Source organism: Dromiciops gliroides, chromosome 1 (genome assembly GCF_019393635.1).
Source record: "Dromiciops gliroides isolate mDroGli1 chromosome 1, mDroGli1.pri, whole genome shotgun sequence".
In the NCBI taxonomy this organism is placed as follows: Eukaryota; Metazoa; Chordata; class Mammalia; order Microbiotheria; family Microbiotheriidae; genus Dromiciops; species Dromiciops gliroides.
The window spans coordinates 231293436-231319489 of NC_057861.1; the positions used below are offsets into that span (position 1 = coordinate 231293436).

Consider the following 26054-nt stretch of genomic DNA (forward strand, 5'->3'; position numbering starts at 1 on the left):
GGAAGGAAAGGAGGGAAGGAAGGAAGGAAGGAGGGAGGGAGGGAAGGAAGGAAAGAAGGAAAGAAAGAAGGAAGGAAGGAGGGAGGGAGGGAAGGAAGGAAAGAAGGAAAGAAAGAAGGAAGGAAGGAAGGAGGGAGGGAAGAAAAGAAGGAAGGAAGGAGGGAAGGAAGGAAAGAAAGAAGGAAGGAAGGAAGGAGGGAAGGAAGGAAAGGGAGGAAGGAAGGAAGGAAGGAAGGAAGGGAGGGAGGGAGGGAGGAAGGAAGGAAGGAAGGAAGGAAGGAAGGAAGGAAGGAAGGAAGGAAGGAAGGAAGGAAGGAAGGAAGGAAGGAAGGAAAGGGAGGGAGGAAGGAAGGGAGGGAGGGAGGAACTCCTGTGACACATAAAGATCGTTAAACAAAACATATTCCCACATTGGTCATGTTTAAGAGTAGATTATTTATTCTGCATATTAGTCCATCATTTCTCTGTCATGAGATGTATATCATTCTTTATCAGTACTCTGGAACTATGGTTGATTATTTAACTGATCAGAGTTCTTACATCTTTCAAAATTGTTTTTATAATATTGATGTCATGATTTAAACAATCCTTTTGATTCTGCTCACTTCACACTATATCAATTCACACAAGTTTTTCCACATCTCTTTGAAATCATCTTTTCCCTTATTTCTTATAGCACAATAGTATTTTATTACTTTCATAACTAAGTGCTATTATTACCTCCATTTTACAAATGATGAAGAAACTAAAGGCTAGAGATGTGTCTTGCCCAAGATCCTACAACTAATAAGCTTCAGACACAGGATTTGAACCCATATTTCTCCTAACCTTAGGTTCAATTGTTTTTGCCTTACACTAAATTATACCTTTTTTTAATGGAAAGGAAACTGCATTCTCCAGGTTCTCCAACATGTTTTCCCTCTGTGGACTTGACTCACTAGGAGGAATGGGAGGTGAAAAGGCAGGTGGAAGGAGGAAGGGTCCCCTAGATGAACTTTCATATTTCACTTCTCTGTATGGTTTTGATCATGGACCCTTCTTTAAGGAACAAAACAAAGCTTGAGCATATTTGCATATTGTCCTCACAAAATATGTTGTTCTTGTTTTCAGTTATGTCCAACTCTTCATGACTCCCTTTTAGGTTTTCTTGGCAAAGATATTGGAGTGGCTTGCCATTTCCTTCTCCAGCTCTTTTACAGATGAGGAAACTGAGGCAAAGAGGGTTAAGTGAGTAGCCCAGGGTCACGCAGCTAGTAATTGCCAGAGGCTTTGACTTCAGGTCTTCCTGACTCCAGGCCTAAAGCCCTATCCACTGAGCCACCTAGCTGCACCTAGGTATTAGGATTCTTAGTTACTGCTCTGGTTTCAAGTATGCTGTAATCCCCCCATTGGATTTCATGATTGTCATCCAAGAATTGCATAGCTAAGTATGGAGGAATAGGTTCATTTTAACAAGTCTGGCCTTGAGGTACTAAATTTTTCCAGCCACAGCAACTTATAAAACTGCCCATTAAAAGACAAAGGATTGGGGCAGCTAGGTGGCACAGTGGATAGAGCACCGGCCCTGGATTCAGGAGGACCTGAGTTCAAATCCGGCCTCAGACACTTAACACTTACTAGCTGTGTGACCCTGGGTAAATCACTTAACCCCAATTGCCTCACCAAAAAAAAAAAAATAAATAAATAAATTTTAAAAAGACAAAGGATTGGGCAGCTAGGTGGCACAGTGGATAAAGCACCGGCCCTGGATTCAGGAGAACCTGAGTTCAAATCCGGCCTCAGACACTTGACACTTACTAGCTGTGTAACCCTGGGCAAATCACTTAACCCCCATTGCCCCACCAAAAAAAAAAAAAAAGATTCTTAGAAACTGTGACAATGGAGAGAATACCAGTAATTGTGACATTATAAAGTAATGAAGTGACTTATAAAATCCCAGAGGCATTCTAGTGATCTTTTCAGTCAAGTCAAGTCAACAAGCATTTATTAAGTACCTACTAACAGGCACTTTGCTACTGGAACAAAGTCAAGAACTGCCTGTCGGGGACATATTTGCCTCCAGCCCTGGGCTCTCCCTCTCTCTCTCTCTCTCTCTCTCTCTCTCTCTCTCTCTCTCTCTCTCTCCCTCTCTCCCTCTCTCCCTCTCTCTCCCCCCCCCCCCTCTCTCTCTCTGACACTTCAGAGGATCATAGGATCACAAATTTAGAGCTAACAGGAATGTAAGACATCATTAGATCTAACCTTTCATTTTACAGGTGTGACAAAAATGAGGCCCAGAGAGGGGAAACGCCCTCTTGGGGTTAACACAGTTACTGTCTGCAGCAGGATTCTGACTCAGGTCTTCCTGACTCCAAATCTAATACTCTTATACACTTCTAATACTCTAATACACTTCTTCCAGATCCCAGTTCCAATTTTACCTGAGCCCTAACACATGGTAAAGCCATGTGGCACGACCAACCTGGCCCTCAAATTGAGTTCTTCCCTTTTCTGAGAGATTTTTGTTCCTCTGAATACAGTGTGTGGCCGATACAGAGAACTGGCAGAGAGTGAACACAGAGATCCCTGTAAAATCTCCCCGTTTTGCCCTGTTTGATTTGGCTGAAGGGAAATCCTACCGCTTCCGGGTTCGATGCTCTAACTCAGCAGGAGTCGGTGAGCCCTCAGAGGCAACTGATGTTACTGTGGTTGGGGACAAACTCGGTAAGTACATAGCCAAGCATGCATTTTATGACAACTTTGAAAGATCATTTGATTTCTTTTTTTATTTTTAAAATATATTTTTTAAATTTATTTCACTAAATATTTCCAAATTACATATAAAATTTTTTAACATTCATTTTGTAAAATTTTGAGTTCAGATCATTGATTTCAAGAACATTCAAGATGTTTCTAACTCATCAGAGGTGGTTCCATTTCTCATGGAATGGAATCCAAAATGATGCCTATAGCTACACCAGACAAGTATTTCATTGTTTTGGTTTCAGAAATGCATACTTAATTTCAAACAACTAATAATCTATTTTTCCTTCTTCTCAGATATCCCCAAAGCCCCTGGCCGAATCATTCCAAGCAGGAATACAGACACTTCAGTGGTTGTTACTTGGGAGGAATCAAAAGATGCTAAAGAATTGGTTGGGTACTACATTGAGTCAAGTGTTGTTGGATCTGGTCAGTGGGAACCATGCAACAACAACCCTGTGAAAGGCTCACGGTAATGGAAGTAAGAGTGTGGTCTTCTAGAAGGTGCTAGTGATCATGCAGTAAAGTTCTGCCTCCAAGCGAGAATAGAACAGATACATAAAACAGTTAAACTGATTAGGTATTAATGAAAATCTAAAGGGAAATAGAAAAGATATTTTAAAACATCATGAATTATTTACAAATGGACTACGGATCCTTGAAATGTTATAAACAATGCTTTTTCTTTTTTAACCTGCAATATCAAGTGCCTGACAACTCAATCAAAATTATCTTTCTGATTCTTCTCTCTCTCTCTCTCTCTCTCATCTGCCTTTTAAATTCTATTTCTTTATATAATATCCAATATATGTCTCTGGAACATAAAGACACACTTGGTGCCAAATAACACAAATTATGCGGGATTATATATAACATACAATTTGAACAGAAGAGGAAAGTATTAATATTTTTAAGATTCTAAACACCAGCATAATTAAACCAGTGGGATAATATCTGCAGGGATGGCATAACTTGGCTTTTTGTTAGTTTCTGTGCTATGTAAATTTTTTATTGCATCTTACAGATGCATTGATGTAGTGGAAAGAGAACAAATTTGTAGTCAAAAGAGAGCCTGTTCAAATCCTATCTCTGATACTGTCTAGCTGTATGACTCAGAGCAAGTCATTTGACCACTCTGAGCCTCAGTTTACCCATATATAGAATGAGGATGATAATAGGTACCTACTATATATGTACTGAGGTACCTGCTTACAGTACTATTCTGACAGTTATATAAGAAAATGTTTATTATGGACTAAGGTCAGCTATTATTATTACACATATTTTTACCAATGGATGGTGCTTTCAATTTCCTAGAGAACACCCTCAGAATTGAAGGTTCATTACCAAATTGAGGTAGGCTTGAGAAATCTTTCACTCTCTCAAAGGGTCTACTTCTGCCTTGGGCCAGCTTTGAATAATGAGGGTGCCATCAGTGATAGGTTAGTTCTTTTTTAGACCTCTAGTCACTAGAGAATAAAAATAAATTGGGCCAGAAGACAGAGTGTTAACTAACGCTTTTGCAGTGAATTCACTTTAGCCTGGATTAAAGGCACTATTTCCTCATCATATTTTTTTTCATTCTCCCAAACTTTGCTGCATCGATGTTGAAACAACCACCCCAGGGAGTGCCTTTTTGGGTGCATTCTATTCCTGGTGAGATCAACACATTGGTCTCTCAAGAACTAGGTTATAGTTTCTTGTAATAAATATTTTACAACCCTAATATTCTTAATGGTAATGATCATTAGCAGACAGCTGTTATTTCCTCTGCTTTGACAGCTCTTACTGATGGGATAGATTGTTATAGTGATTCATAGAATAACTATTTCTAGCTTAATGGAGTGGAAATGTGATAAGGGTAAAGCTGCCCCAGGACTTTGTCACTCATTACTGACTCCTTTATCTAAATGTCACAGAAAGATATCAGTGTGAAGTCAAAGTTACAATTCTGAAATCCATTTTTTGTCATCTTATTTTCAGTTCTTGGTGGAGCTTCCCTAGTTATTCTACCTTAGTTGAAACAATGTCAGCACAAGAAATGCCCCTTTATTTTATTTTATTTTATTTTATTTATTTTTTTTGCAGGGCAATGAAGGTTAAGTGACTCACCCAGGGTCACATAGCTAAGTGTCAAGTGTCTGAGGTCAGATTTGAACTCAGGTCCTCCTGAATCCAGGGCTGGTGCTTTATCCACTGAGCCACCTAGCTGCCCCCAGAAATGTCCCTTTAAAATAGAACTTGGCATTTTGGAATTCATTTTCTAAAATCATATTTTCAAGCCTTAGTATAACTTCCCTGGTTATTGGACTTCACATGAGATGCCTGGAGACAACAGATACTGAACCTCACTGTTATGAACAAACAGCTGATATCTTCTGTTGGTTTCCCTGGTTTTGAATGAATTAGGAAAACAATAATAATAACTAACATTTAGATAATACATACTATATGCCAGGCACTGTTGTGGTCCTTACAAAACCCCCCAGTTTAGGGGCTATTGTTATGACCATTTTACAAATGGGGAAAGTGAGATTAAGTGATTTGCCCGGGATCACATAGCTGTCTGAGGGCAGATTTTGAACTCAGGTTCTTGACTCTGGGCCCAGTGCTCTATTCACTATGCCACCTAGTGCCTTCATTTTCTCCTTATCTCAAATCCAAACATAACCTAGTTTGGGTTTAGATTTTTAAACAATAAATTTTGTTTTGTGTGAGGCAATTGGGTTTAAGTGATTTGCCCAGGATCTAGTAAGTTTCAAAATGTCTGAGGTCATATTTGAACTCAGGTCCTCCTGACTCCAGGGCCAGTGCTCTATCCACTGCACCACCTAGCTGCTCCTTGGGTTTAGATTTTTTAAAAAGACCACTTTCCCCAAGATCAAAAGTATTAAACTAGATTAGAAACACATATAATTCAGCTTTTTCTCCATCAGTTTTCTTAGGGGAAAAGGGGGGGAAAAAATCTCTTTTTTTTTCTTTCTTTTTTCTTTTTTTTTTTTTTTTGCTTCTTCTTTTAGGTTTACCTGCCATGGACTTCTTAATGGTCAGAATTATATTTTCCGAGTCAGAGCTGTGAATGCAGCTGGACTCAGTGAATATTCACAGGATTCAGAAGCAATTGAAGTCAAAGCTGCTATTGGTAGGTCTTCTATTCTTGTTTAAATCAGTAGGAAAAATCAATTTCAGTCTTTCTAATGAATAAAGCGGTTTTTTTCCCTTCCAGAAATGTTTTAAACTTCTTATATAGCCTAATGGTTCCATCCTCAGAGGATCCTTTGCTCTAGGTGACATCTAACATTTCATAGCTATCATTATGCAGTCATTCCATCACTTATCCAGTTTCTGTATACCTGTAGCCTTTTCATCCTGACAAATCCAAGCTTCCCCCAGATGTTTCTCATGAATCCTTGTGTGAAACTCCATTCTAACTTCATTCTCATCCTGGGAACTGTGGAGAGCCGGTCAGACTCCATGACATGGTATATCCATAATACACATCATCCTGCTGCCTAAAAAAAAAGCACTTCATCATCACAAGATCCTGGTTTGTTTCCATCCCTGATCCTGCTACTATCATCATACATCCTGTTCCATGCTACTGATCTTACATTCTGTTAACTAACTCTTCCAAAACTCCATGCATGTCATATAAAGCTGCTGGCTCATTCCTGTTTCATCTCCACCTGTATTTTTAATCTAAAGCAACTAAAATACATGTTCACTAACACTCATAGTATGCTTTCTTCATTCTAATCCTATCTGAGATGTACCTCCAATCTTATATTTATATTTTTTACAAAGGTAAAAGGAAGATAAAATGGGTATTGTGGTGCTATACCAAAATATTTATGTAGATGTTAATATTACTTAGTATGTTAATAATAATAATAATGCCCAGTATTTAAAGGTTTGTAAAACACTTGCTGTGTGAGCCTGGGCAATTCATTGAATGTCTCAATGCTATAGACAAATCCCTAAGACTTGAAGTTGCAGAGAAAGTGTCAGCCATATTGACAGAGAGAGGTTCCTCTTCTAGGAGTTCCCTATATCAATGAATTCACAGGTTCATTCCCTATCCCCTGTTTAAAATCAGTCACCTTAAGGGGCAGCTAGGTGGTGCAGTGGATAAAGCACTGGCTTTGGGTTCAAGAGTACCTGAGTTCAACTCCGACCTCAGACACTTGACACTTACTAGCTGTGTGACCCTGGGCAAGTCACTTAACCCCTATTGCCATGCCAAAAAAAAAAAAAAGTATAGGGGCGGCTAGGTGGCGCAGTGGATAAAGCACCGGCCTTGGATTCAGGAGTACCTGAGTTCAAATCCGGCCTCAGACACTTGACTTACTAGCTGTGTGACCCTGGGCAAGTCACTTAACCCCCATTGCCCAGCAAAAAAAATAAAAAAATAAACAAATAAAATCAGTCACCTTCCATGAGCTCCCAAGACTACACTCTTTACAACCCATTAAGGTTGGGAGGTACATCCAAGTGCTCTTCTTTGTTGATATATGTGAATTCTAACATCCATAAAACAGGGCTGCTTGTGTTCTGTCTATTATGCTCTTGATGTTCATTTCATCATCCTGTTGAATAATGGAGAAAATTAAGTGTTTTCTTCTGTGTAATGTATGAGACATGTTTTGCATATTTTAAAAAGCACTTTGGTTTTTGTAAAATCAAAATTGTTCATGTTCTGTCTGTGGTTCTCTCTGTATTTCTTCATTTGCTTGATTAATAGAGATGTTAGAATATTCCTTGGTGTAAAGTGTGTGAGACATATGGCATTCATATCTCTTGCCAATCCAAATGTATTCTGATTTCTGTAACAGTGAGATTACTCCTGTTCTGTCTCTTGCTGTTGTTGATGTTCTTCTTTTTCAGTTTGTTAAATAATGGCAGATCCATAACCTTTTCTGGTTCAAAGTGTTTTCTGTTGTTTTCTGGCACTTTAGGGGGAGGAGTGTCTCAAGGTGTGTGGCCTGAACTGAATGATAAAGCTGGTGGACTAACTGACTACAAGGGAGGCATGCATGAAGCCTCCCGGCCAACCTTTAAGAAAGCTGCTTTGCTTGATAGTGGTGATAAATTTAACCAATACACACCACCCAGTAGCTCTGATAGACTGGACAAAACAGAAGTCAGTAAAGTAAGTGAAAAAGTTCAGGATAAGCAGGCACCTGCTCCAGCATCGAAGAAGGCAGCTGCTAAGGGGAAACCAGAAGTCAAAGAAGTAAGTGAAACAGTTCAGGAGGATCTTACGCCATCAGCAGAACCTCAGAAAGCAGCTGATCAGGGGAAAAGTAAGTCTGACCCTGCAGCCCCTGCAACTTTGGAAAAAGGGGAAAAGAAGAAGGCTGTAGGTGAGAACCTCTAAAGTCAAGCTGTTCCACCAGTCTCCATCCGTCAGTGGTCTCTCCATCAGTGTATTCATCTCACTGTTCAAGCCATAATCATTTGTCACTTTCATCCATGTTTAGTTTTTTCTCCCAAGCTGATGGTTATCCATCTTTTGATCTCCATATAGAGCACTTTTATGCATGGGCTGTAAAAACCATTTCACACATTTCTTTCACCTGTACATTATACATTATATTTATTAACAGTAGAACACTCAATATCATTTGGGTAATGAGGTCAACATAAATTCCTTTTCCAACATTTAGTGGTTTTGAAACATTTGGTAACTTTATTTGGATTAGGAGTCATTCACTCAGTAAGCATTATTAAAAATCTACTATGGGGGGGGGGCAGCTAGGTAGCACAGTGGATAGAACACAGGCCCTGAATTCAGGAGTACCTGAGTTCAAATCTGGCCTCAGACACTTGACACTTACTAGCTGTGTGACCCTTGGCAAGTCACTTAATCCTCATTGCCCCACCAAAAAAAAGAAAAATGCTTTGGGGGAGCTAAGTGGCACAGTAGATAAAGCACTGGCTCTAGATTCAGGAGTACCTGGGTTCAAATCTGGCCTCAGACACTTGACACTTACTTACCCTGGGCAAGTCACTTAACCCTCATTTCCCCAGAAAAAGCAAAAAAAAAATCTACTATCTACTAGGCACCAGAGTACAAAGAGACAAAATCAAAATAGTCCCTGCCTTCAGGAATCTTACATTCTATGGGACCATAATGGGAATGATTTAATAGTCATTTATGGCCCACAATGGAGTTCTCATATAACATTTCTATTAATTTTATAAGATAAAGTGTTCACAAAGGAATAATTATGTGATATTAAGTTTTTCTATCATCCTAGGTATTATCTTTTGATGATTGAGGCTCAGATTTTCACCCTATACTTCAGCTAAAAGTCAGTCGCATCAAAGACATGATATGATGTTTTCCAGCATTAAACTTAAACTCAGGGGGCGGCTAGGTGGTGCAGTGGATTAAGCACCGGCCCTGGATTCAGGAGTACCTGAGTTCAAATCCGGCCTCAGACACTTGACACTTACTAGCTGTGTGACCCTGGGCAAGTCACTTAACCCCCATTGCCCCGCAAAAAAAAAAAAAAACAAAAAAAAACTTAAACTCAAAGTAAGCTGAAAATCTGGAAAGCTACCAAGAAAGAAGGACTAAATAGGACTATTTTCCTATTTAAGTTTAAATATTATATGATATTGTACTTTTCAGCAACTGAAATCTTAGTGCTATAATAGTTGGTTATTAGCCTACTGATTTATTTATAGTACTTGGGAGAAATCAGAAATTTCAATAATATATGGTGTTTAGCTGGACAATAGTTGTCCAGACTACAGAAAGCTTTATCCAAGTGGCCCTGCTCCTATACCTTCTCTACTCTACTACTCTGGTGGATTTGTGATGTCTTCAGTGAGACACACTTTCCACAGATGCAGGTCACAATACTTCCATACTATCTCATCCTGTGCTGTTCTTGTTTCTGTCTTTCCATAAATCCCCCATAAAGGAATCATCCACTCAATGGAAGTCTCCCTCTTATCCTCTGAATATTTGGGGAGGTACCAATGTATTATTCAGATTTGGTTCAATTGCTCCAGTAGGGTGTTACCTTGTGGGTTACTGTACAGAGATCACATGTTGCATACCAATGGTTAGATGAATCTTTATAGGTGGTAGATGAAACATGAGGTGCTAATGACCTTCTGTCCCATTTTCTGCTACTATACCACTGTCACTGCAAAAGTAGAAGGAGGTATGTCATGTGGGAATGAGAGTCATTAAGTGCTTTTATTAATTTCATGGGTTATGGGAGCCAGAAAAAAATTCAATCTCACTACCTTACTGACAATATTCCTTTATGTATTTAGATGGGCTGGTCTTTGGACTATAGACACACTGTCTGTTGCTAGATGTATACAGAAAACTTTTCCCATCTTGTAGAATCTGAAAAAACTCGGGCTTTGCTGCTATAGCTTTCTAGAATTCAGAATAAGGCTTCTGTGGAAGGCATTTTCTGTAATCCTTTTAAATATGGAGAAAATTATCCTTCATATCTAGATGATTTTTTCCTCAAGTACCATCATCTAAAATTACATTTTAATGACTTACTGATAAGTTAATGAGGAAGGGCACTCTAAATCACGGAAGACTTAAAATAGCCTCTGAATTTTATTCAGGTTTGACATTAAGCATGTTCAGCAGCTGAATAGTATCATGGGAACCCTGTGAAAATTATTCCACCACCATGATAGAAAGACTATAATAGCTAGTATTTGTATAGCATTTTACGGTTTGCAAAGCACTTTACAATTATTAACGCAGCTGATCCTCACAACAATTCTGGGAGGTAGGTGCTATTATTATCCCCATTTTACAATTGAAGAAACTGAGGCACACAGAGATTAAGTGACTCATTCAGGGTCACACAGTAAGTATTACAAAGCTGTTTTTGAACTCAGGTCTTCTTGACTACAGGGCCAGCCCCTCTATCCACTGCACCACGTAGCTGCGGTTAATAACAAACATTTACACACAGGGAAAAACTATAGTGATTATATGCGTTTAAAAAATGTTGCTTCCCACGAAGAGGGGGAAACATTAGGATGAGTGTTTATCTAAGCTCTAGTATCAGCTGTCCTCTACTTGCAGACAGATCACCATGGCTGTGACGTCTACCTTTCATAAAGGTAAGTTTGATGGAATAATGAAATAAAATGCATTTGAAAATACATGAACACCAAAACAAGGTACTACAGGTAAAAGGTGGTGTCCATCTCCTATTCTTGTTTGACTGCTAACAAAAATGAAAACAGACAAAACATGATGAGCCTGTGGGTGGAGAATTGAGTCATTTCTCAGAATGCTTCATCATTTTGCCCCTAGATTTTCTAGCCTCTTTTCACTGTCCAGGGAATGGAAAAAATAGTGACTTTCTCTTTTGAGAACTGATTATACCACATATTTTCTATTGCGTCTGCTTGATTTCTGGAAACTAAACTAAACAAAAATGGTTTTTTATCAATCACATTTTACATTTCATATTGAGTCTGATTGTCTTTATGAATGGCACCAATTAAATAAATACAGTATCCATAGAGTAATAAACTGATTTCTGTCCACTTATATGGTATTCATCTTGCAACAGCTGCTCCATCTCCACCCTATGACATCACTTGTCTTGAGAGTTTCCGTGACTCAATGGTTCTTGGATGGAAGCAACCGGAAAAGAGTGGTGGAGCTGAAATTACTGGCTATTATGTGAACTATCGTGAGGTTATTGGTGGAGTACCTGGGAAATGGAAGGAGGCCAACATTAAGGCTGTCAGTGACCAGGCATACAAGGTAAGAAGTACAATCTCACATTATCTTACCTGGAGTTTAGTCATAAGAGTTACCTAACATTCTAATGATTCAATGCATTTCCTAACCTTGGATTATTGCCCAGGGTTTGTATTGTAGTAGGATTGGAAGGAATGGTGTGGAACGTACCAAATTTAATAGAAGTGGTTTGGAAATTCAGGGATTACTTTTGTTTTCTAACTTTCTCTTATACACTTATACATAAAAGGCTAAATTAATGGGAAGACCAATTGTGAATTGCATACATAAGGTACAAAATAATATCTGCTTCCTGATTCTCAAAATACTGCTGGGAATCCCTGCTCACATGGTACTCTCCTGGTTCCCTAAGGGTACAAAATATCAATTTTCTTGGGTAGAGAGAAGAAAAGATCTTTTTCTCTTCCTCTCCCTGAGAGATTCTCTTCTCTGGGAGAAAAGTGGAGAGCATCCACAGGGAAACCAGAATGGAGAAGGCTCAAGTCCATGCCATATAAGAATTAGTTATAAAGTAGGTATTTTCAATGTGGGAATGTTTTCCATGACTACTCATGTATAACTTATTTTGAATTGCTTGAGTTCTTGTGGGTAGGGGGGGTGGGAAGGGAAGGAAGAAGAGAAGTTGGAACACAAAATTTTAAAAAATTGATGTCAAAATTTGTTTTTTTTTTACATATATTTTTGAAAATAAAATTCTATTAAAAAAAGAATTAGTTGAAGAAACAGGGGAAGTTTAGCCCTTGAGAAGAGAAGACTCAGAGGTTATGATAGCTGCTTAAAGTATTTGCAAGACAAATCTAGGCTTGATATAAGGTAGAACTTCCCAACAAAAGTAGAATGAATTACCTTTGGAAGTAGTGATTTCCCCCTCTCTGGATGTTTTCAATCACAGTCTGAATGACCTATATTTTGTATTACAAATAAAGATTTTGGGGGGCAGCTAGGTGGCGCAGTGGATAGAGCACCAGCCCTGGATTCAGGAGTACCTGAGTTCAAATCCGGCCTCAGACACTTGACGCTTACTAGCTGTGTGACCCTGGGCAAGTCACTTAACCCTCACTGACCCTCAAAACAAACAAACAAACAAATAAAGATTTTGGGCCGTGGACTGGGCTCTGGGCTAGTTTGTTGCTGAGGTCCCTTCCAATCTCAGCTGAAATTCTGTGATTCGTAAAATACTAAGATGTATGTCCCTGCCATCAAAGGAGTCTTCTTACTCTAATTTTATTTATTTTTTAAAGTTTCATTGGTTTCGAGGGGTGGCTAGGTGGCACAGTGGATAAAGCACCGGCCCTGGATTGGGGAGGATTTGAGTTCAAATCCAGCCTCAGACACTTGACACTTACTAGCTGTGTGACCCTGGGCAAGTCACTTAACCCCCATTGCCCTGGAAAAAAAAAAGTTTCATTGGTTTCTTATGCCACAGTCATTTCCTGATTTCTCCCCCTTCCCCATTCAACTCTCTCACTAAGAAATAAAAACAGGTAAACCAAACCAATCAACCCAGTACCCCTACTTTTAGCTGAGCATGGCTGCACCCTTCCCCAGAGGGCAAGGTTGCTGACTATGGAAACTAAGGCACTGTCTGGAACTACTTAGCTATCTCTTCCTTCTTGAGTCATCAGCTCTTGGTGAATTGTGTGTCCAGGGAAATGGATAGATGGAATAATGTCATACCAAGTCACTTTATCTCTAAAAGAGATAAAGGAGGAAAGACCATTGCTTTCTTCTGAGAGAGAATATTTCATTCAGATATTTAGAATATATTTTTGCAATCTGGTTCTAGCATCACATATTAGCAGCCCGAGTGACTATATCTCATCTCAAGTAAGTGATTTACTTCCTTCATTTGTGATTCCCCTCCTCCCTTCCACCCATATGTGTGTGTTGTTGGGGTGTTTTTTTTTTTGGTGAGGCAATTGGGGTTAAGTGACTTGCCTAAGGTCACACAGCTAGTAAGTGTTAAGTGTCTGAGACCGGATTTGAACTCAGGTCCTCCTGACTCCAGGGCCGGTGCTCTATCCACTGTGCCACCTAGCTGCCCCACACCCATCTGTGTTTTGAGGCCTGCAGAATAAAGGCTGCAATCTGCTGAAGTTGTTTAGTCCTACCAGGACATACCAGGACACAGAATTTCATCAGTTCTATGTCTTCATATTTTCCCATGTATATTTACAGTCCAGCCCTCATGAGTGACCAGTGTCATGTTTCTTACATTAATTATTGTTCAAATGAGGACAGCATTTAGAGTCAGAGGTCTTGAGTTTGAATACTGGCTCTGATACTACTTGTGTGACCTTGCATTCTCTGAGCCTCAGTTCCCTCATCTGTAAAATAAAGGGATTGAACTCAGAAGACGAATGTCTCTTCAGCTCTAAATCTATGATCCTCTGACCCAATGAACTGGGAATGTTTGTTTTGGGCTCTTTGGGTGGCTCAGTGGGGTAGGAATCATAGCATTGTAGAATTAGCATCATAGGGTGCCTTGAAGATGACTGAGTCCTAGCCCCCTCATTTTACAGATGAGAGAAATTAGGTCCTTTGTATATAATTTAAAGTATCCCTTATTCCCTGCTTACTAGCAAGAGATAAGACTTACTGCCTGCACAAGAGAAACACTTGCTTTCCAGGGCATTTGAATCTGATGAGGACTAAAATCACAGACGTGCATTCAGTGCTTCTAAGCATGTCATAAGCAGCTGGCCCTTTTTAACTTAGGCATTTCCTTCAATATCATTAAAATTATTTCAGTGTGGACCATTTATTAAGCATTTATGTGATGTCCAAACTGCCTAATGTTACATGGCTTTTCTGATAACTAATATATTTATCCATACTTTTCTTTCTAAAGTGCCTTCTCAAACATAATCTCATGTTCTCAACAACCTTAGAGACTCTGGTCTGGGTTTTGTGTGTCTGAATTTAGTATTCTTTCCATTTTTGAGTCCCCTAGGTGGCTCAGGGGATAGAATGCTGGGCTGGAGTCAGGAAGACCTGAGTTCAAACCCAACTTCAGACACTACCTGTGTGGCCCTGGGCAAGTCACTTAATTCTGTCTGCCTTGGTTTTCTCAACTGTAAAATGAAAATAATAGCACTTACCTTATAGAGTGATTATGAGAAACAAATGAGATATTTGTAAAGTGCTTAGCACAGTGCCTGTCACACGATGGGTGCTGTGAAAATGTTAGCTCTTACATAAGAAGCAGCCTGACATCATCATCATCAAACTCATATTTACGTAGCCTTTAAAAGGTGGCAAAGAGCTTTACCCATATTATCTCATTTGGACCTTGTAAAGTAGGTACTATTTTTTTTGGTGAGGCAATTGGGGTTAAGTGACTTGCCCAGGGTCACACAGCTAGTAAGTGTCAGGTGTCTGAGGCTGGATTTGAACTCAGGTACTCCTGACTCCAGGGCCAGTGCTCTATCCACTGTGCCATCTAGCTTCCCTGTAAAATAGATACTATTGATGCCATTTTATAGTTAAGGGAACTGAGGCTCAGAGAAATTAAGTGATTTGCCTAGGATTACATCGTTTATTATCACAATAAACAAATGAAAGTTTGAAGCCACAAAAACTTGAGGTCTATTATTTTCTTATTCTTGTAGATAAGCAACTTAAAAGAAAATATGGTCTATCAGTTCCAAGTGGCTGCCGTGAACATTGCTGGGGTGGGGACTCCCTCTGAAGCTAGTGCATCCTTTAAATGTGAGGAATGGACCATTGCTGTTCCAGGTAAAAAACAAACAAACAAAAAAGGTTTAAGATTCTTTATGTGATTAGGGTCCTCTAAAAATGCATTTAATCTGGTAGCCAGGAGTGCATTTGTGGTCTGGCCTGATGTTTCATCATTAATTTAAACAGAGTAAATAAAAGGGTACAAAAGAAACTCAAGAGCAAGTCAACTTCCATCGGTAAACACTCAGGAAGCAAAAAAACAAGCTCACCTTTCGCTGCCCTTTCTTTATCTCGGTTGATAGTTCTAAAGCTGCCTCCTGGTATTACTTTCAGTGGGAGGTACTCCTGTTGTGCATCGAGATGACCTTGAACTTAGGAATTTGTTTGCTAATTATATAACAGTGAGTCTGTCACCAAGTTCTTCAGGTCCCTGAAGAGAGCTAAAGAATGGGGTGGATCAGGAAAACCCGAGAACTCTTATATGGAAAAAGGAATAGAGAGAGTAGGCTAAGGAGGCAGTAGGGCAAATACTGTAACACAGAAGAGAAGGAAAATTCTCCTGCTCCCTCCTATCCATTCTTGGCTTGGTTCAGCATGACAGACAAGTCATGGAGAACAGATAGATTCTCTTTTCTGGAAAGCACCTCAGAGATCATCCAGTGCCACTTCTCATTTTACAGATTAAGAAATTTAAAAGGGGCAGCTAGGTGGTGCAGTGGATAGAGTACTGGCCCTGAATTCAGGAAGACCTGAGTTCAAATCCAGCCTCAGACACTTGATACTTACTAGCTGTGTGACCCTGGGCAAGTCACTTAACCCCAATTGCCTCACCAAAAAAAAAAAGAAAAAAAGAAACTCAAAAGACAGATGACTTGCCCAAAGGTGCAGAGTTACTTGGATATAGAAACTAGTCTAGAACCCTGGTCTTCTGAGTCCATGGCTGGTGTTTTCTCCAATACCACATTGCCACTTCAACTTCCTGTTTCTTCAATGATGACAAAGATAGGGGGCAGAGTCAATAGCTTCAGGAAAGAGGTGGGGTGTGCATGTGTGCACAAGGATGATTCATGTTAGTAATTGTTAAAAGCAGAGAAATGCTGGAGGCAGCTTAGTGTGGACATCCCACTGGACTTTGAGTCAGAAGTCATGAATCTGAGTCCAGGCTCTTGACATTGATTAACCATGTGACTTAGGGCCAATTATGTCACTTCTCTGACTCTCTGTTTCTTCATTTGAAAACACCAGAATGATAATACTGGCACTATCTTCCTTACTAGGTGGTTGTTAGAAATGTGCTTTATAAGCCATTAAGAGCTCTGGCAACATGAGCTGTTATACAATTGAGAAACACCATGACACAGCATGGTTGACTTGTTTGCTATTCTCTTCAAAGCTAATACACGTCATTGGTGGTTGATCTGATTGATGCAACAGAAATAATTTGCTAATAATGTCAAAATGATAGTAAAAACAGAGATTTAAGGTTTAGAGAGTACTTTTCTTAAAACAAAAAATTGAATTAGATTGTCATTATTGACTGGTGAGGAAAGTTGGCACATAGTAAGCAATTAATAAATGTTTATTAAGTTGAATGAAATTTAATTAAGTGATTTGCTTAGGGTCCTAGAATTAGTGAGTATCAGAGCCAGGATTCACACCTATTTCCCTGACTCAAAGGATCATAGATTTAGAGTTGGAAGGTATATCAAAAGTTTAACTAGCATTCTAGCATAGCACTCTTATTTTATACTTGAAGAAACTGAAGCCCAGAGAAGTCAGACGACTTGTCCAAGGTTCCACAAAGAGGAAGTGGCAGAACTAGGATTTGAATCCAGATCCTTTCATTCCCCATTCAGAATGTAGCCAGAAGGGGGCAGCTAGGTGGCGCAGTGGATAAAGCACTGGTCCTGGATTCAGGAGGACCTGAGTTCAAATCCGGCCTCAGACACTTGACACTTACTAGCTGTGTGACCCTGGGCAAGTCACTTAACCCTCATTGCCTCTAAAAAAATGTCCATTCAGTTGGTGATGTTCTTCTGATGATGATGCTTTACTGTGGCTTTTTGAAGGCATTATACTTACTAGGACAGAACTTGAGGGCCATTTTTTCTGGCATATTTTTGCCTTTGTGTAAATATGCAGATACTTATAAAATCACATTTCCCATTTTAAACTATTATACTTCATGTGCCAATCAATGGAGTTGTTTTCTTATTATTATTTTTAATTGGGGGAAAGTTTCAGTTTGCATTTAAGATATGATAAGCCAGTATAACCAAATTAGGTTTGTTTGGCAAGGGATAGATTGGCCAAGGAACCAAAAATTAGTCCAGAGAGAAGACTTTGTGTAGGGTCTACCATGTCTACTTGAGCAAGACACAATTTCCTGGTGCCTTAGTTTCATGGTCTCAGTAATGGGGGCTTAAAAATTCACATCAGAGCTGTTGTCAGGAAGAGACATTAAAATGATCATGATACACTTAGAAATATGAATTTTCCTTTGTACATCCTATGGCTTTAAACACATAGGGTTGGGTTTTTTTGTTTTGTATTTTTGTTTTTATTTTTGTGGGGGGGGGCAGTGAAGGTTAAGTGACTTGCCCAAGATCACACAGCTAGTAAGTGCCAAGTGTCTGAGGTCAGATTTGAACTCAGGTCCTCCTGAATCCAGGGTCAGTGCTTTATCCACTGTGCCACCTAGCTGCCCCCTTAAATACATAGTTTTAAGATTGTGTACATATTTAATCTTTATACTCTGTACTCATACCATTTATTTCTTTGTTTCTCTAGGACCACCACAAGGTCTAAAGTATAGTGAAGTCAGGAAAACCTCCCTGGTTCTCCAGTGGAAGCACCCAGTCCATTCTGGTCGCACTCCTGTAACTGGTTTCTTTGTTGACATCAAGGAGACGAAGGCTAAAGATGATCACTGGCGAGGGATCAATGAGAAACCAATAATGAACACATACTTGAAGGTATAAGTATTACCACATTTTAGAGTATCTAAAAACGTTAAAAAGTTATGATATATTAATTTTAAATGAAGTATAATTTCATTTCAAAGGATAGGGAAATGCAAAGAAACCTTTTATATTAATAAAGGTTCTCACAAAGGATTTTTCAAGTTTCATCACACAACTTTTCCCCAAAATGGGAATATTGTGACATCACCATTGGGGGGTGGAATTTGTGAATGTGCCCTGTTGCCTGGTATGTCAAATCCAAGCTAACTCTTCTGCCTGGCCTTGAAGGCCATCTATTTACCTCTTTTCAAGGCCTTGAAGAGTGGAACAAAGGACGAGTAAGTATTTATGGGGACAAATAAGAAAAATCAGCAAAAAGTGATGATAATGCTCTGATAATATTGAACTCTAGCCAATGCTTTATCAGAGAATAATTGTTTCCCTGAATCTACTGCTAGAACTATGAGCAGCAGAAATCTCTTCAAGAGTATTGGTTTAAAAATAAAAGGGTATTGGTTAAGAATAGTAAAGGGATTAAATTTTTTTAAAAAAACAATAGTTAAGGGATTCTGACTACCAGTTAACTCTGCCTTTTTTTTTTTTTTTAGTGAGGCAATTGGGGTTAAGTGACTTGCCCAGGGTCACACAGCTAGTAAGTGTTAAGTGTCTGAGGCTGGATTTGAACTCAGGTCCTCCTGACTCCAGGGCTGGTGCTCTATCCACTGCGCCACCTAGCTGCCCTACCATTTATTTTTTAACAAAAATAATTTAACCAAGAATCATTTAAGCTTCTCAAATGCCCTTACCAAGCAACCAAAGGTTAAAAAATACTGTTATTAAAAACTGCTGCCTGGGCAGCTAGGTGGCGCAGTGGATAGAGCACCTGCCCTGGAGTCAGGAGTACCTGAGTTCAAATCCAGCCTCAGACACTTAACACTTACTAGCTGTGTGACCCTGGGCAAATCACTTAACCCCAATTGCCTCACTAAAAAAAAAAAAACAAAAAAAAAAACTGCTGCCTACTGGAGAAAAGTTTCTTACGACAAAAAAAGTCAATGCCTTATAAACAATTATGGAGGAGAAATACTCATTTTTTAAAATAATAGTAAACATTTTTATTTAAAGTTTTGAGTTCCAAATTCTATCCCTCCTTCCCTTCCTCCTTTCTGCCCTCCCTGAGGCAGTAAGCAATCTGATATAGGTTATACATGTACGATTATGTAAAACATTACCATATTAGTCATTTTGTACAAGAAAACTTGAATAAAAGAAAAAATAAAAGAAAGTGAAAAATACATGCTGCAGGCTATGTTCAATCAATATCAGTTATTTCTTTGGAGGTAGATAATATGCTTTATCATTAGTCCTTTGGGATTGTCTTGGATCATTGTATTGCTGAGAATAGTTGTCATTCACAGTTCTTCATCAAACAATATTGCTGTCTTTGTGCACAATGTTCTCTTAGTTCTGCTCACTTCACTACACATCAGTTCGTACAAATCTTTCCAGGCCTTTCTGAAATCATCCTGCTTGTCATTTCTTATAACACAATAAAATTCCATCACAATCATATACCACAGTTTGTTTAGCCATTCCCCAATTGATGGGCATTCCTTTGATTTCCAATTCTTAGCCACCACAAAAAGAGCTGCTAGAAATATTTTTGTACAAATAGATCTTTTTCTCCTTCTGGGGATGTCTTTGGGTTATAAACCTAGCAGTGGTATTGCTGAATCAAAGTATGCACAGTTCCATAGCCCTTTGGGCATCATTCCAAACTGCTCTCCAGAATGGTTGGATCCATTCACAATGAGGGGAAATATTCGAAAGAAGAAAATCGACTATATTTATAGAACTGTTGAACTGAGTAGTTATTGACATTCTATTTATTTTCAACATAAAAGGGTGTGTCTGTATTCCATGACTAAATGCAAGGCTGTATATATTTATTTGTATATATACTTCATGGATCATGTCGCAAAAATCTGACTCCAAGAGGGGCATCACCCACAAATTACTCAGGTATCCAGTAAAGATGTGTCAGGTGACTGTGAGCCTGTTTTTCTCAAACAAGGAAATGTTTCGAGTCCTTTCTGTTTTGTTATACTTTATGTAAAGTAAATCTACAGTCTGTTGGCATTACTTCTAAATAGAGAATTAAATTGGCATTTTACTGGTTTATAAAATGCTCCCAAAATGCAAGTTGTGAGAAATGAATATTTTTCTCTTCTATTTAATAACTAATTATTGAATCAGGATAAAGTTTTCCTCTTTTTCTACTTCCTCATTCAGAAACCAACCAGTGTGGGAAATCTCTCTTAAAGATACCCAGGCCACAGGACAGTTAGGAGACACCAGTCATGAAGTCAGGTGGACGTGAGTTCAAATCCTACTTCAAACCTGGCACTCTATCTACTGTACTACCTAACAGCCCCTTCTTTATCTTTAGGAACCACAAATCACTGCTGGACATTAACACCTCGCTAGAATTAAGTTCTAAATCAGTCATTTTTAAAGAAAAAAAGTGAATGCAAGGGGCAGCTAGGTGGTGCAGTAGATAAAGCACCGGCCCTGGATTCAGGAGGAACTGAGTTCAAATCCGACCTCAGACACTTGACACTTACTAGCTGTGTGACCCTGGGCAAGTCACTTAACCCTCATTGCCCCACAAAAAAACAAAACAAAACAAAAAAGCCCTTTGTCACCCCACCTCCAGATTTCAGTCATCCTTGACACTTTCCCTCTTCTACATCTAGCTAGGCACTAAACTTTATGAGTTCTTTATTCAATATATACTCTGCATCTATTCCTTTCTTTCCATTTTTACTGTCACCCTAGTCCAGTCTCTCAATACATCATGCCTGTCATGTTCTCCTAATTGTTTTCCTTCCTTCTCTCTGTCTCCTTTCCAATCCTTCTTACTGCAACTGGAATAAGCAAATATGAGAAAGGCCTGTGATTTCATCCATCACAACCCTTCTGTGACTTGGGAAATAAGAACAAAAGACATTTCTTTTGTGCTTTAAAATTGGTAAAATGTCTTATATACACGATCTCATTTGATACTCACAAAGACCTGGTTCCCCAGGTGTTATTATTGTTTCCATTTTACAGATAATGAAACCCACGCTCATAGAAACCAAGAGGCAATTGGGCATAGTGGATAGATTTGTGGAACTATAGTGAGAGAAGAAGGGGGATCAAATCTTACCTCTGGCAATTGTTGGCTCTTTGGCCATGGGCAAATCACTTACTCTCTCTGAATCTGTTTCTTTATCTATAAAGTGGAATAATTATAGCCATAGTCACCACCTCACAGGGCTGTTGACAGGTTCTAATGAGATAATTTAAGTAAAGAACTTCCTTTGCAAAATTTAAAGTACAATATCAATGCCACTTATTATTACTAAATGGCTTGCACATAGTCACTTAGCCAATAAATATTAGAAGAAGGTTTTGAACCTGTCTTCCCATCTCCAAGCACAACACTTAGTCCACTCTGTACCACTGCTAGAATTGCTTTCCTAAAATATCAATCCATCCTCATCACCCCTCTGTTCACAAGTTTTCAATGTCTCCCCATTGCCTACAGTATATTGTCCAAAACCTTGAGCCTGGAATTCAAAATATTCCACGATTTGGCCCATACCTACCTCTCCAAACTTCTCAACTACAATGTCTCTATACATGAACCCTTTTCTCCCAGCAAACCGGCCCACTCATTGTTCCCCAAGCAAAAAATTCACATTCCCTGGGGATTTATATCTGTGGAAAACCTCCCCAACAACTTAAGGACCCAGTTCCTCAGCCTCCTCCACCCAATGACCTCCTCTTCTAAGATACTTCCACCCCACACTGGTCCATTAGACTTTTCCTTCTTTCTGAACTGCACTAATCTCTAAGATCTTGAATTTCTAAATTTCCCTCTCCCATCCCAACTTCCTATTCTTCTGCCTCCCCAACCTTCTCAGAAACTTTGAATATTCGTGTTGCCTATCTTGCAGTCTGTCTCCCCCACTCTGACTTCACTTGCTAGCATACCCAGGCTTGACCTTGTGGTCTGCCATTTCAAGTATTTCATGAGCCTCAACCATAGTGACTCTGACCTTCTGCAATTCTAGACTTGCTTAAGCCTCATTCTTGGGTAACCATGACCATCTGATTTCTTTGCTCCTGTTCTTGGGTTATCAAACATCAATAAAGAAAATGAATAGAGTGCTGGGCCTAAAGTCAATAAGAGCTTCTGGTTAAGTAACTAATTCCGTTCCTTAGCTTTTCTTTGCCTCCATTTTCTTCTCTGTAAAAAAGGGATGGAAATAATTTCACTACCTATCTCCTAGGGCTGTTGTGAGGAAAGTATGTTAGTCTTAAAATACTACAGACGTGCTTCTCTTCCAAAATGACTAATATGAAAATGTTTTACATGATCGAACAAATATAGCGTATATCAAAGTGCTTACCATTTCAGGAAGGGGAAAGGAGAGAGGAGGGATAGAATTTAGAACTCAAAACTTTTTTAAAAAATATTTTTAAATCATTTTAAATGTAATTGGGAAAGATAAAATATTATATAAGGAAAAAATAATATAGACATGAAAAAATATTCTCATGAGAATCAGTCTTTTGCATCTTTAAAAGGCCAATGTTATTATTTATTTCTCCCCCCCCCCCCCGGGGCAATGAGGGTTAAATGACTTGCCCAGGGTCACACAACTAGTAAGTGTTAAGTATTTGAAGCTAGATTTGAACTCAGGTCCTCCTGCATCCAGGGCCAGTGATTTATCCACTGCGCCACATAGCTTCCCCTCTACTTATTTATTTCAATATGAACTCCTCTCCTAATCTTCAAGGTACCTGATCCTCTCTTCCAATCCTCAGCATCTTTCTTAGCTCTCTATGGTCACAAAATCATCACCTACTTTCTGTGGTCACTCCCCTATGGTCACAAAAGAAGAGGCAGCCTATTCCTCACAAAGGTTAATTCCCTTCCCCACAACTGACTTTGACTTTGCTGACTGACTCTCTCATGCATTTTCTTTTTTTAAAAGTTATTTTAGGGGCAGCTAGCTGGCGCAGGGGATAGAGTACCAGCCCTGGAGTCAGGAGTACCTGAGTTCAAATCCGGCCTCAGACACTTAACACTTACTAGCTGTGTGACCCTGGGCAAGTCACTTAACCCCAATTGCCTCACTAAAAAAAAAAAAATTATTTTTCGGCAAAAAAAATTGTAAATTGAGGGAATACCCATCAATTGGGGAATGGCTAAACAAGTTGTAGTATATAGATGTAATAGAATACTATTGTGCTATAAGAAATGATAAGCAGGGGCAGCTAGCTGGCGCAGGGGATAGAGTACCGGCCCTGGAGTCAGGAGTACCTGAGTTCAAATCCGACCTCAGACACTTGACACTTACTAGCTGTGTGACGCTGGGCAAGTCACTTAACCCCAATTGCCTCACTAAAAAAAAAAAAATTATTTTTCGGCAAAAAAAAATTGTAAATTGAGGGAATACCCATCAATTGGGGAATGGCTAAACAAGTTGTAGTATATAGATGTAATGGAATACTATTGTGCTGTAAGAAATGATAAGCAGGGGCAGCTAGGTGGTGCAGTGGATAAAGCACCGGCCCTGGATTCAGGAGTACCTGAGTTCAAATCCGGCCTCAGACACTTGACACTTACTAGCTGTGTGACCCTGGGCAAGTCACTTAACCCCCATTGCCCCGCCCAAAAAAAAAAAAAGAAATGATAAGCAGATAGACTTCAGCAAAACCTGGAAAGATTTACATGAATTGATGCTAAATGAAATGAGCAGAACCAAGAGAACACTGTACATAGTATCAATAACACTGTGTGATGATCAACTGTGATAGACTTAACTCTTCTCAGCAATACAATGATCCAAGACAATGCAAAAAGACTCATGGTGGAAAATCCTCTCCACATTCAGAAAAAGAACTATGGAGTCTGAATGCAGATTGAAGCACACTATTTTCACTTTTGTTGTTGCTTTTTTCTTGTTGTTTATTCTTTCTTGAATTTTTTCCCTTTTGTTCTGATTCTTCTCTTACAATATGACGAATGTGGAAATACGTTTAACATGATTATAATGTATAATTTATATCAGATTACTTGCTGCTTCGGGAAGAGGGAGGGAAAGGAGAGTAGGAGGAAAAATTTGGAACTCAAAAAATATCTTTACATGAAATTGGAAAAAAATAAATAAAATAAAATTTGGGGCAGCTAGGTGGCACAGTAGATAATGCACTAGCCTTGGATGCAGGAAGACCTGAGTTCAAATCCTACCTCAGATACTTGACCCTTACTAGTTGTGTGACCCTGGGCAAGTCATTTAACTCTCATTGCCCGGCAAAAGAAAAGAAAATTGAAAGAAAAAAAAGATGTTTTATTTTCCCTCAGTATATATATATGTGTGTGTGTGTGTGTGTGTGTGTGTGTGTGTGTGTGTGTGTGTGTGTGTGTGTGCATGTATGTAAAGACAATTTTTAACATTCATTTTTTAAAAAAAATTTGACTTCCAAATTTTCTCTCTCTCCCTCATCTCCCCTCTCCCTGAGACAGTAAGCAATTTGATATAGGTTATACATCTCTCACACCTTTCCAATCCCTCCTCTGGCTCTTTAACATCTGCCCACACACATCATCTAGTCTTCTCAGTCTCAAATTTGTTTTCCCTTGACCTCATCTGCCCACCAGCTCATAATTCTTCTCCCCTTTATTAAGTTCTTTGAACAATTTATCTGTGTCAAATCTTTCACCTCCTCATCCACCCATTGTTTTCACAACCCCTTGCAATCTGTCTTCTGCTGAAACTACCACTTCCCTGTTGAAACTGCCTTCTTAGAGGTCACCAATGACCACCCAATCATCTAATCTGAAGATCTTTTCTGGTCTTCAGCTTCTTCAACCTTTCTGCAACATTTATCACACATTCATGCTTTTCTCTCTTTCCCTTGGCTTCAGAGACACCACAATCTCTTAGGTAGCTAGGGAGCAGGGAGGGGTGGGGGGGAATGGCAGGTAAAGTGCAGGACCTGGAGTCAAGAAGACTTGAATTCAAATTCAGCCTCACCCTCTTAATAGTTGTGTGACCCTGAGCAAGTAACTTAGCCTCTCAGCCTCAATTCCATCATTCTGTAAATGGAAATGATAATAATTATATCTATGACACAGGATTGTTGTTCCTACCAATGAGATGATATGTTAAAAAGTGCTTTGCATGGGGAAGCTAGGTGGCGCAGTGAATAGAGCACCAGCCCTGGATTCAGGAGGACCTGAATTCAAATCCAGCCTTAGACACTTAGCTGTGTGACCCTGGGCAAGTCACTTAACCCCAATTGCCTCACCAAAAAACAAAACAACAAAAAAAGTGCTTTGCAAACCTTAAAGTATATCATATGTTGTTATTCAGTCACGTCCAGTTCTTTGTGACCTCATTTTGGAGTTTTCTTGGCAGAGATAAGGGAGTGGTTTGCCATTTCCTTCTCCAGCTCATTTTGCTGATGAGGAAACTGAGGCAAAGAGGGTTAAGTGACTTGCCCAGGTCACAACAAGTGGCTGAGGCTGGATTGGAGCTGAGTTCTTCCTGACTACAGGCCCAGTGCTCTATTTTACCACCTTGCTACACCCAGGGGAACCAACTTCTTAGGTCCCTTCTGGCTGTACATTCATGGTGCTGGGATCTTTACCTGGCTGCCTCACTGTCACCTCAGACTTAACATATCCCAAACCAAGTTCATCCTCTGCCTCTAAAAACCTGCCCTCCTAAACAACATCACATTTGTTTCTGTGGCACCATCATTCATGCAGTTGAAACATTTGGTGATCTTGACCTTTATTGCTCCTCACATTTCATATTTAATCAGTTAAAAGTCCCATTAAT

At 39.3% G+C, this 26054-nt stretch overlaps 1 protein-coding gene across 1 annotated transcript in view; it reads left to right on the forward strand.

Moving 5' to 3' along the window:
• The window catches only part of MYOM1 (myomesin 1), a 188538-nt gene that overhangs the window by 106566 nt on the left and 55918 nt on the right, over positions 1-26054 (forward strand). Inside the window, 7 exon segments of the mRNA XM_043976239.1 lie at positions 2520-2703; positions 3040-3214; positions 5763-5884; positions 7698-8105; positions 11313-11509; positions 15118-15244; positions 17978-18162. Coding sequence (XP_043832174.1) covers positions 2520-2703; positions 3040-3214; positions 5763-5884; positions 7698-8105; positions 11313-11509; positions 15118-15244; positions 17978-18162 — 1398 coding nt within the window.